General features: G+C 44.2%; 1 protein-coding gene across 1 annotated transcript in view; it reads left to right on the top strand.

The window, feature by feature from the left end:
• LOC126188521 (neprilysin-1-like) overlaps nucleotides 1-13,461 on the top strand; it is a 335,381-nt gene that overhangs the window by 113,521 nt on the left and 208,399 nt on the right. The window contains exon 3 of the mRNA XM_049930123.1: nucleotides 7,102-7,200. Coding sequence (XP_049786080.1) covers nucleotides 7,102-7,200 — 99 coding nt within the window. The remainder of the gene's footprint in view (nucleotides 1-7,101; nucleotides 7,201-13,461) is intronic.

Raw genomic sequence — 13,461 nt, 5'->3', positions numbered from 1 at the left:
AAGCCAAGGTCCCGAGTTCGAATCTTGGTCCGGCACACAGTTTTAATCTTCCAGGAAGTTTCATATCAGCGCACACTCCGCTGCAGAGTGAAAATCTCATTCTGGAAATATTCCGTGATGATCCTATCATCCTCTACCTTCTTCTTGTCAGTGTTTTCCATATATTCTTTTCCTCTCCGATTCTGATCAGACACTCCTCATTCCTTACCGTATCAAATGGCTCTGAGCACTATGGGACTTAACTTCTGAGGTCATCAGTCCCCTAGAACTTAGAACTACTTAAATCTAAGTAACCTAAGGACATCACACACATCCATGCCCGAGGCAGGATTCGAACCTGCGACCGTAGCGGTCGCGCGGTTCCAGATTGTAGCGCCCAGAACCGCTCGGCCACTACAGCCGGCCTTGCCGTATCAATCCAAACATTCGTCTGTAACATCACATCTCAAATGCTTCGATTCTCTTCTGTTTCGGTTGTCTCACCGTCCATGTTTCACTACCATACAGTGCTGTGCTCCTGCGGCTGTATGTTTTCTATATTTCCCCGAAATTCCTTGCTACTATCTTTCCTTTCAAAGGACACAGCTAGTTTCATTCTCCTAACCGAAATTGTGCTCTATTTGTGATAACCTAGTTGTCCATGGGATGTAAGACACTGATCGTCTTGTACATCTACATCTGTGCTCCGCAGATCAGCAGTGTCACTTCCCCACTTTCCTGTTCAAGCCGCGAATGGTTCGTGGGGAGAGCGATTGCTGGGAAGCCTCCATGTGGCTCGAATGCTCCTAATTTTATCTGCATGGTCTTTTCAAGAGACATCCGCAGAAGGAACGAATGTGTTGGTTGACTCTCCAAAGGCACATACGCTCTCTAAAATTTAACGCTAAACCACACCTCGATGCAGAACGCCTCTTCTGAATCGTTCGCCGCTGAAGTTGGCTGACCTCTCCGTGACGCTCTCGCGCTTACTAAATTAACCTGTAACCAAACCTATTGTTCTTTATTGTATCTTTTCTCTTTCCTCTACCAGTCCTACCTGGCATGGATGGTAGACTGTACTGGTGGAACGAGTATATTGCAAACTAACTCCATAGTGGGTGGACTACACTTCCTGAAGATTCTCCCAATGAATCTTAGTGAGGTATCAGCCTTAACTGCAACTAGTTTTTCTGGTCGTTCCACTTCACATCTTCCTGTACGATACTCTTGGACATTTTATGCATCCGACTGCTTCCAGTGATTGTTCTGCAATCGTGTAATCATACAGTAACGGGTCTTTCTGTCTATTAATGAGCAGAACGTTACATTTGGTTATGCTGACGGTCAACTGCCAGTTCCTGCACGAAGTGTCGAACCTCTGTAGGTCTCCCTGCATTTCGCTACAATTTTCAATGGTTGTGACTTCTCTGTACACAGCAACATCATCCGGGAATAGCCTCATGGATCTTCCCATGTTATCAGATAGGTGGCCCACGCAAGCCGTTCTCTGTAGTTTCATGTTTCCCGCATACGTTAGTGCAAGAAGCGGTACCTAGTCATCTGCTGTCCAAAGGGGAAGTGCATGTACTAGCGAACATCCAGAGGGCTGTGCCGCCAATTGAGTGCATTTTCTTCCTGATAAGTTTGCGTGGTCGTCTGTTTGTAGTTCGAGTCAGGTCTTAGAGTCTAACAGGTAACAACTGCAACGTACTACACCGATATGATACTGGTCTATGGGGAGACGGACCGCAATGCAGCTGAGACCCAACGGATGTATCCACAACGTATACCTACGCTTGTCTTTAGACGTACCGAATTGCGTTTAAGAACCGAGGAAGGTTTCCAAGTATAGTGTGTCGTGGAAAGACGAATCCCCGACGCACCCGATGTTGCCTGGAACGTTATTGAGTATTTTGAAGCGTATCCAACTCACAATGCTTAAGGCATAGCTTAAATGAAAATAACGAATACGTATAGTGTGGAATAAACCAAAGTATTATTGTGCTATAGCATTTAGGTTGCGGTATTATTCGTATCTATAATAATAATAATAATAATAATACTATTATGGTCGTTATTATTAATATTATGAAAGTCATTAGATCTCGCCCAGAAATACCTATTTCACATCGTAGTTAGGACAAAGAAGAGCTTAAGCTGCTAGCCGGAACAGCCCAGAAAGCAACAACCGGGAATGTATGAAGAGATGTCACAGCAGTTGAGGTTTCATAACAGGTTAACCGGTCACTCAAATTCAGTGTCCAGGTTCGGTGGGCAACGAACTTTGTAGCTCTCGCAGCTAGTGTTTCACAATCCGATGGCGCGTGCATGCCTCCAGGAGTCCCAACCTGACCTCGCGCTGCGGAGACTTCCTCACTGCTCTGTCCCAACGGACCAATTGCCGCACACCCAACCACACAGATATATAGCGCTCACACCAAATATGGTACAGCAGTACTAGTATCGATAAGCGCTGCTGCTGCCACTGACAGATGCAATTCGGCAACTCGTTATGGTAGTAACTCAGGGAGAAATAAGACGCCATTCGATTGTGACAAAATGCCAAAACAAATGGCAACAACGCGAGCCGGCCATGGCTCAAATGAGGAAGAGACCATTGCAGCATTCGCCGCCACGCTACAGACTCATGGTCAGATTAAAATACGTCTCCCAGCCGCTGATTGATATTAAGTTTACATACACTGATGTTTCAAAAGATTATAACCAGTTGGTTAATATTGAGGTGGCCTACTCTTGGAATTAAATTCAGCAGCGGTTCTGCATGGCATGGGTTCAGCACGTCCTTGGCAGATTTCCTGAGGTGTGTGGAACCAGATGTCTACTCCCAAGTCACACAGTTTCTGTAAATTATGGACCGGTGATTTGTGGCCCAGAACCTGGTGCCCAAAAGCGTCTCACATGCGTTCCATCAGGTTCAGATCAGTCGAATTTGGTGGGCAAGACAACAAACTGAGTTCACTATTGCGCTACTCAGACCACTGTAGGACGATTTTGACCATACGACAAGGACCGTCATCCTGCTGGAAGATGCCACTGCCGTTGTGGAAGGCATCAAGCATGAAGCGGTACAGGTAGCCCGCAGTAATGGTCATGTAGTCCCCATCGCCGGCCGCGGTGGTCTAGCGGTTCTAGGCGCTCAGTCCGGAACCGCGCGACTGCTTCGGTCGCAGGTTCGAATCCTGCCTCGGGCATGGATGTGTGTGATGTCCATAGGTTAGTTAGGTTTAAGTAGTTCTAAGTTCTAGGGGACTGCTGACCACAGATGTTAAGTCCCATAGTGCTCAGAGCCATTTGAACCATTTTCTTTAGTCCCCATCTGTGCATTGTAAGCACAGGTGCATGTCCCTCGTAGGATAACACTGCGTCCACTGGACTGCGCCTATGGCACGGTGCACGCTAAGGGCAGCTCTTCACCTGGATGATGGTGTACTCGGACACGACTCATCCGATTTGCCGACAATTTTCCACTGATATGCGGTCCAATATCTGTTACCTTTTCCCACTGTGATCGAAAATGGCAGTGTCGTTGACTCATCACGGAGGCACGTAATGGTCGTTTGATGTGGAGATCCATTTTCAAAAATATGCGCTCAACTGTGCGCTTCGAAACACTTGTCACTGCACCAGTTTTGCAGTCTGTCGAGTCTGTCACCAGACCTGCATTTACACTGGGATGACAAAAGTCTTGCGATAGCGATATGCAATACAACGACGGCGTTACTATAGCGTACACATGACATAAAAGGACAGTGCATTGGTGGAGCTGTCATTTGTGCTCTGGGGACTCATGTGAAAAGGTTTCCGATGTTTATTGCCGGACGACGGAAATAACGGACTTTGAACGCGGAATGTCAGTTGGAGATAGAAGCATGGGACACTCCATTTCGGAAATTGTTAGGAAATGCAGTATTCAGAGATTCACAGTGTCAAGAGCGTGCCGTAAATACCAAATTTCAGGCATTACCTCTCACCACGGACAACGCAGTGGGGACGGCTTTCACTTAACGACCGAGAGCAGGGGAATTTACTTAAAGTTGTCATTGCTAACAGACAAGAAACACTGCTTCAAAAAACCGCAGAAATGTCTGTGCGATGTGCGACGAACGTATCCGTTAGGACAGTGCGCCGAAATTTTGGATTAATGGACCTTGGCAGCAGAAAATCGATGCGGGTGCCTTTGCTAAGAGCACATCGTCTGCAGAGTCTCTCCTGGGCTCGTGACCAAATCGGTAGGACCCTGGACGACTGGGAAACCATGATCTGTTCAGATAAGTCCAGATTTTTGTTGCTAAGAGCAGATGGTAGTGTTCGAGTGTGGCCCAGACCCCACGATGCCATGGACACAAGTTGTCAGCAAGGCACTGGGCAAGCTGATGGTCGCTCCATTATAGCGTATGGTGTCGTTACATGGAATGAACTGGGTCGTCTGATCCAGCTGAACCGATCATTGACTGGAATTGGTTATGTTCGGCTGCATGGAGACCATTTGAAGCCATCCACGGACTACATGTTGCAAAACAACGATGAAATTTTTGTGGATGACAATGCATCATGTCGCCGGGCCACAATTGTTCGCGATTGGTTTGAAGAACATTCTGGACAATTCGAATGAATGATTTGGCCTCACGGATCAGTAGATATGAATCCCATTGAACATTTATGGAACATAATGAAGAGGCCATTTCATGCAGAAAATCCTGCACCGACAACATATTCGCAATTATGAACGGCTATAGAGGTAGTATGGCTCAATATTTCTGCAGTGGAACTTCCAATGACTTATTGAACCCATGCCACGTAACTTGCTGCACTAAGTCGGTCAAAAGGTGGTTCTAAACGATATTAGGAGGTATCGCATGGCGTTTGTCATGTGAGTATATATTCCGCAAGTCACCTTTCGGAATGTGGCAGAGGGTAGTTTGTGTACCAGAATTACTGCCCTCTTTCCCCGCTCCTGTCGCTTATAGTTCAAGGCAAGAGTGATTGCTGGTAAGCCTCTGTAGCGGCTCGAGTCGCTCTAATTGTATCCTCATGGCCTTTTCACGAGATATAGGCAAAAGTAACGAATATATTGGTTGAATCTTCTAGGGACGTCAGGTCTCGGAACTTCAATAGCAGGCTACACCGAGGCCACACTGTGATGCACTGCTTTCGTCTTGAAGCTATTGGTACTGGATTTGCTAAACGTCTCAGTGACGCTTTCTTGATTGCTAAATGAACCTGTAACGGAAGGTGCTGCTCTTTCTTTCTTTTTTTTTTTTCATCCGCCAGAGGTCGCAAACTATCCTGCTTTACAGAACGGGCAAACTCCCGATCTCGACGTTCCGCAATTAGATGTGAACGTGAAATGTCTTGTCGCCTACTCAAGGTATTACCGTCTTTCAGCCATTTAACATCGTTGCTGAGGAAGGTAGCACGCGAATGCTCCGAGATACTCCTCCGCATATGACGGACGATAACAATCTCCTGTTTACGTTAACTGACTGTTCTGTTGGTTCTCGGTAGAATATTTTGTACATTATGAACGAAAAGACACACGACACTGATGTGTAAGTCTACAAGGAGCCTACTTTTTGAGGCTACCTGCTTAAAAGTGGCCACAGTTACAAGGTGTAACAAGAAGTCGAATATAATAGATACCAAGAGAGGAAGATGCACTACCTTCAAATACTGGAAATTAATAATTTCCACTACCCAAGCTTAGTACTTAAAAAAAGATACAATTAGTAAAAACTTTCTAAAGCCAACATCGCATAAATATTTTGTTTATGTACGACAACCGGTTTCGATGGACTTCGCTGTCATCTTCAGAGCTTCAGAATTTTTTTATAAAACGTGTTCATTTTGAGTTGGAACCTCACGCCAAGTTACGTTAGTGGATAAAATGTAGCACATTATACAAACATTTGTAGTAAATAAACCTTTTAAAATCAAACCGCACGTTGTGCACGTGGACATGTAATAATATATAATTGCTACGTCATAAAATTACAGTACAGAATAAAATTCGCGGTAGCACATCTGTTTACTTTATCTCGACGTGTTATAATCAATGAAGATCCATTTTAGACTGCATATAAGGTAGCTTACCTTACTCACCACTACTGACTGCAGATACTTTGTAAATTACCCCTCCAATTCACATGCCACATGTTTCCTTTATTGCAATTACTGTAGTTTTACTTGAAACAAAAAAAAAACCAGTCCGAACAGGTGTTGAAGGCCCAGTGATACCGACTGGTCGCCTTGCCTTCCTCGGCCTACGGGTGTTGCCGGATGCGGATACGGGGGCGTCATGTGATCGGCACACTGCTCTCCAGGCCGTTGCCAGTTTTCGTGACCGGTGTTGCTGCTCCTCAATCAGGTAGATTCACAATTGCCCTCACAAGGGCAGATCGCACCCCACTTTCCAACAGCACTCGGCAGGCCCAATTGCAAGACAAGCCGAACAGCGTTTAACCTCGATTATCTGGCGAGAACTGGTGTTACCACTGCGGCAAGGCAAAGTTTTACGTATCCTGTTAAAATTTTACTTTGTATAATTACAGTTGTTTCACTCATATTTCGCCTTTTTGTAATACTAAAGGCAAATTTATCTTGTTCAACATGTCGCCGAAGTATACTAAATGCTGCAACTTAATTTTTCTTCTCAAAACAATTGTAATTTGTCACGTAGTTCTGTTTGTAATGTGTCACATACTTTATCTAAGCTAAATATTTCCTTTCATTTTAGTCCGAAATCAAACACTGACAATTTTTATCTTTGAAACTCAGCTGAAATATTCGATGGTGTACTAGTTTAAAATCTTTGATCCCACAAAAATTTCATAGTCACACATACCTGTCGATGGGCTGACAGTCGAAAACCCGCCATGTTTTTTTCATTCACAATCGTTTCTTTGTCAAAGCGTGTTAAGAGAGTGGATATCCTCATCTGCGGCCTGAGTGATTCCGCATTTGTCTCTGTTCCATTTGTGTACTTAACTTACCTCACCACATGACCACAACACCACTAGGCGGCACTAATGTCGCGGTCGTCAGTAGTGGTACCGTTCATACTCACGAGCGTGTTGTGAGCGGCGTGTTTTCGTTGTGTTGCAGAGCTGCTGTCGGAGGCGACGGAGGGCGTGTTCGCGCCGCTGGCGGCCTTCCAACGCAGCTGCGTCTCGTCGCGCGGCAGCTCGGCGCCCGCCCGCCAGAGTGAGCCCGCCCCCGCCACCGCCCCCGCCGCTAGACGCCGCCCCCGCACGCCACCCCCGCAAGCCGCCAGCTTCCCTCCCGTAAGGAGGCGCCTGCCCGCTCGCTCCGGCTTTCTCCCGCTTCTCCCTGCCTTGCTACGGCTTCCTGCATGCCACTCCGTGTCGTCTATTGCTTATGTTGGCGCACGAAGCGCTTTGTTGCTTTGGAGAATATTATTACGACACAGTACCTGTATTCGGTTGTCTGCACGAAGTCTCGTGTTTAATAGAATACAGTCGCACATCCTTTTAACGACCCCAGTTACAACGAAAACTCGTCTATAACCTAGTGATTTCTGCACTACTGACCATTAAAATTGCTACACCAAGAATAAATGCAGATGATAAACGGGTATTCATTGGACAAATATATTATACTAGAACTGACATGTGATTACATTTTCACGCAATCTGGGGGCATAGATCCTGATAAATCAGTACCCAGAACAACCACCTCTGGCCGTAATAACGGCCTTGATACGCCTGGGCATTGAGTCAAACAGAGTTTGGGTGGCGTGTACATGTACAGCTGCCCATGCAGCTTCAACACGATACCACGGTTCATCAAGAGTAGTGACTGGCGTATTGTGACGAACCAGTTGCTCGGCCACCATTGACCAGACGTTTTCAATTGGTGAGTGATCTGGAGAATGTGCTGGCCAGGGCAGCAGTCGAACATTTTTTGTATCCAGAAAGGCCCGTACAGGACCTGCAACATGCGGTCGTGCATTATCCTGCTGAAATGTAGGGTTTCGCAGGGATCGAATGAAGAGTAGAGCCACGGGTCGTAACACATCTGAAATGTAACGTCCACTGTTCAAAGTGCCGTCAATGCGAACGGGAAGTGACCGAGACGTGTAACCAATGGCACCCCATACCATCGCGCCGGGTGATACGCCAGTATGCCGATGACGAATACACGCGTCCAATGTGCGTTCACCGCGATGTTACCAAACACGGATGCGACCATCATGATGATGCAAACAGAACCTGGCTTCATCTGAAAAAATGACGTTTTGCCATTCGTACACCCAGGTTCGTCGTTGAGTAAACCATCGCAGGCGCTCCTGCCTGTGATGCAGCATCAAGGGAAACCGCAGCTGTGGTCTCCGAGCTGATAGTCCATGCTGCTGCAAACGTCGTCAAACTGTTCGTGTAGATGGTTGTTGTCTTGCAAACGTCCCCATCTGTTGACTCAGGGATCGAGACGTGGCTGCACGATCCGTTACAGCCATGCGGATAAGATGCCAGTCATCTCGACTGCTAGTGATACGAGGCCGTTGCGAACCAGCACGTCGTTCCGTATTACCCTCTTGAACCCACCGATTCCATATTCTGCTAACAGTCATTGGATCTCGACCAACGCGAGCAGCAATGTCGCGATACGATAAACCGCAATCGCGATAGGCTACAATCCGACCTTTATCAAAGTCGGAAACGTGATGGTACGCATTTCTCCTCCTTACACGAGGCATCGCCGGCTGGAGTGGCCGTGCGGTTCTAGGCGCTACAGTCTGGAGCCGAGAGACCGCTACAGTCGCAGGTCCGATTCCTGCCTCGGGCATGGATGTGTGTGATGTCCTTAGGTTAGTTAGGTTTAATTAGTTCTAAGTTCTAGGCGGCTGATGATCTCAGAAGTAAAGTCGCATAGTGCTCAGAGCCATTTGAACCATTTACACGAGGCATCGCAACAACGTTTCCCCAGGCAACGCCGGTGAACTGCTGTTTGAGTATGAGAAATCGGTTGGAAACTTTCCTCATGCCAGCACGTTGTATGTGTCGCCACTGGCGCCAAACTTGTGTGAATGCTCTGAAAATTTAATCGTTTGCATATCACAGCATCTTCTTCCTGTCGGCTATGTTTCGCGTCTGTAGCACGTCATCTTCGTGGTGTAGCAATTTTAATGGCCAGTAGTGTATTATACAGCCGTATTCCTCGTAAGGAACATATTTCTCATCCTTGCTTAATACGAAAAATATACATGCGTGTACCTCGTATATTACGTCATTTTCAGCCTGAGTTAGCAACAAGATTTTTCAAAAATCTGTGCACCGTAGAAGGAAATCTGTTGTTTTTAACATGGCAACCTAGCATATTCCTCTCTCTGCCCTTCCGTGAACAATAGGTGTAGTACAGACGCCTCATCTCGTTGTTACCGTAGCGCATTCGTACTACAGTAGTGGCGAAAGTCACAGAACTCGTCAACAGTACGCGTGATATCAGTGTCCATAACAATTTGTTACGAAGCGCACATATTTTAGAACAGCATGGCAAGTAAAAGAAAAATTTTAACTATGGATGAAAAACTGAAAGTGATTCAGGAAATGGAGAATGGAGCTAAACAACTGACGTGTCGTCAATTTGGCCTCGTAAATCCGCAGTCCAAACGATTTGCAAGAACAAGGATAAAAATTGTTACTGCATGTCAACAAAATGGATCCAAAATTAAGCGGTTACGAAAAGCTGAACGGAGTGTCGTGGATGAAAGTACTTTAAGCAACAGAGAAGGATCATTGTACCCATTAGTGGACCCCCGCCTTGTGGAGAAAGCATAATAATTTGCCAAGAAAGTAAAAGATGAGCAATTAGTGTGCAGCAGTGGCACTGATTGACAGATTCAAGCAACGTCACGGCATTACTTTTCCGAAACTTAGCGGTGAAAACAACAGTGCGAATACTGGAACTACCGTGTAGCCTACACTTCGTGAAGGATGTGCAGACTGTGACATCCTGAATGCAAACGAGACTTGTACACCAGACAAAACTATGAAACTCAAGGGAGAAAGATATTTTGGTGGCAACTTATATAAAGAACGACTGACAGTTCTGGTTTGCGCTAACGCAGATGGAACTGAGAAAAAATTTCTCATGATAGGTAAATCAAAAAATCCTATATGTTTTAAGCGTGTAAAAAATCTGCCTAAGCACTATAATGCCAACAAAGAGTCCTGGGTGACCACCAAACTCTTTGAATTTGAAATAAGGCGTTGGGACCGGCAGCTTAGAAGTCAGGAAAGGAAGATACTGGTTCGTGATAACAACTTCAAAAATGGCTCAAATGGCTCTGAGCTCTGTGGGACTTAACATCTGAGGTCATCAGTCCTCTAGAACGTAGAACTAACCTAAGGACATCACACACATCGATGCCTGAGGCAAGATTCGAACCTGCGACCGTAGCGGTCGCGCGGTTCCGGACTGAAGCGCCTATAACCGCTCGTCCACACCGGCAGGCTGAGAGCATATTCAGTCTCAGTAGTGATTCTGAACGAACCCTTATTTAGCGAGAAGTGGGAACACGTAATGCACCGAGGAATATAATCAGACATGATCGTTATGGTCGTTCAGGTGTTATGGTCTCGGGAGGCATAATGTTGCATGGGTGTGCTAACCCCCAAGCCTCTGAACACGGTATACTCATAGGTCAACAATACTGCAACCCTGTCCGTCTTTTCAGGTATTGAAACGTCCCCTTTGAACAATTTATACACATGAAACGTCCACTTAGAACAATTATACAAGCCTGTGCTTAACCTGACACACAATATTATTTAGCGCAACGCAATCTGACTTTCAATAACCCCTACAAAACAATGGCCCTGACTAACTTTAACCTATACCTTTTACAAATCACTTACCTCACAAAAATCTTCGCTACTCAAGCTACTGCAAAACAGCGAGCGCCACTACTGCCAGCTAAATAAAAGATTCAAACTACTGAAGGTACTAACTACTGATAGGGATAGTTAGCAAATGAAAGATATTAATAGAGAACAAACAATGTATTTACCTTAATATTCATAATTGACATTCAGTCTTACAGATTATCAAAACTCCGCCATCTCTCTCCACACGTCCACCACTGCTGGCGGCTCACCTCCAACTGCCCAACGCTACGCGCTGTTCACATCCAGCTGTAGCAGTTCATGACAACAATGGCAGGCAACAATGCAAACTAGCCACATACTGTCAAACTTACATAAAGAAAACATAAACAGCCTACTTACATAGCCCCCATGCTCCCCACAAAAATTTTTACAAATGGTGTTGGGCACTGGCCAATACAGATTTGACAAAAATTTTTCACAATTACAGTAACAAAGATATAAAATGCACACACTTATTGATACAATGTTGGTCAAAAGCTAAAATTTTCTCACAGTCCATAAAGACAGTCCAGATTGTTCATCATAGTAAAACTGCCGTTTCTTTTATCAAAGTCTGAGCAGTAAAAGGCAATGCACACGGAAGTAGTGGATTTCCATGCAGTCTTGAAGAAGTAGTGTTGTCCTTCCAACGGAAAGACAGTGCTGACTCTTGATATGCTGACAGGTAATGGGCCACAATGGAGCAAACCCACAGCAGAGTCAGTCGATGTTTCGAAGAATATTGGTAGGTAGGTCATCACAGAGTAGACCCACTGTAGTCCTGGTAGAGATTGTGGTATTGGTGGGCCACCAGAGGTGCAGACCCACTGTAGTCCTTGTAGAGATGGCCAGCAGCCATCTGTTGCGACTGTGCAGGTGCACAATCACCATTGAAGAGTCTTGCGGATAATAGAGCAAGTCCATAACCACCACTTGTGCATTCACAAAGTTTTTGGGAATTGTCCTTAGAACCAGCAATGCTGTTATCCAGTCCCTTGCTGAATTAGTAACACACGTGCAAACACTAACAGTCCCAACTTCTCACATAGTGTCCATATAGTATGACCAACAGAAAAGTGTGCAGTGAAATGAATGCTTACTTAATTTGATGAACTGCTGTCAATTACAATTTTATAACATAAGAATACAATGACAAAGATACAAAATACATCATTAAAAACATAACAATACAGATAATATTTGTAGTGCAGGCTTTACAAAACAATAGAAATAAACATATACATCAGTGTTACAGGAATTATGACATGAGTACATACATAAAAGATCAGAATCACTTTTGAAACGTCAACTTCACACATGAGCATTAAAACAAAACAGAATAAATAATGTCTAAGCATCTTTACAAAGAAAATAACAGAGTATTAGAAAAATTCTACAACATAGCTCTCATCAGCTAAACACATAAAGACAGGAAAAACACAAATACACAAGGGTACACAAACATATAGCGGAATAATAGAAGGAAAGGACAGGGTTTGTTTTACTGCAGTATTTTCAAAACTTTCTTTACTTCTCGGAGATCTCCCTTCATTCATCATTATTCCCAAAAAGTCCTATCTATACCTCCTCCCTGTATTCTATTCATATTATTTCTGATTGTACAATACTCATTTGGGCCCAATCTTTTTCATATCACTTCGCATTGCATTCTTTACCTATTCTCCATAGTCAGTTTCTTATATAGTCTACCCCCTCTTAAGCTAACTTAAATCTACTGAGCTCAGATATATATACCAAGGGACGAGGCAATGCAGCATCACAACAAATCAACACAAACAGAAATGACAAAAAATGCAAATTGGCAAAGCTAGCAGCATAAATTAGCAAAAGTCAAATTCAATAACACTATGCCTTGGAAACAGCAGCAACTTATACCTAAACATGACATAGCTCAAGCAGAAAAAATATTACAGTAAAAACAACAATGCAGACAAGGGAAATGCATATTCACATCTTAATGTCTATGTAATTAAAGTGGTCATCTTAATGTCTATGTAATTAAAGTGGTGCACCATAACAACTTATTGTAAAAAAAATATTACCATGTACCTGAAAAGAAAATTAAGTGTTACTGTTACGAGTTACTTCTTATTGTTCTTTCCTTTCCAAGTGCTCCTTTTTTAAAGAATGTGGATTACAAAATTATCATTTAATAGATCTGTTGACAGAAAGAGTTCACATTAGCAAATGCATCTCATTTTATAAGAGCAATGCTGCAACACAGCTGGAAACCAGACATCAAATGAAATAAGCAACTACGAAAAGCAAAGCATAAAAATATCATTCAGTAGTCATGTGACATTTCATTTCATAAGTTAATTGCTCTCAACTCTCGTACAAAGACTCTTGTCATAATCAGGTGTGCAGATGTAAAAATATTTCTTGTCAATTCATAAGCATTTCAATAATTAGCACAAAGTGCGAGTAATCATATGTTTTTAAGTAACGAGGGTGTCGCATTAGCGATGAAAGGCACGCCCTAATGGCTTGTTCTCCAGGTGTTTGACACAGCTGTGTGCCCACAACGCATTACAAAAATCATATGTTTTCAAGTAGC

Source organism: Schistocerca cancellata, chromosome 5, assembly GCF_023864275.1.
Source record: "Schistocerca cancellata isolate TAMUIC-IGC-003103 chromosome 5, iqSchCanc2.1, whole genome shotgun sequence".
Classification (NCBI taxonomy): Eukaryota; Metazoa; Arthropoda; class Insecta; order Orthoptera; family Acrididae; genus Schistocerca; species Schistocerca cancellata.
This window is presented reverse-complemented; position numbering and strand designations above follow the sequence as displayed.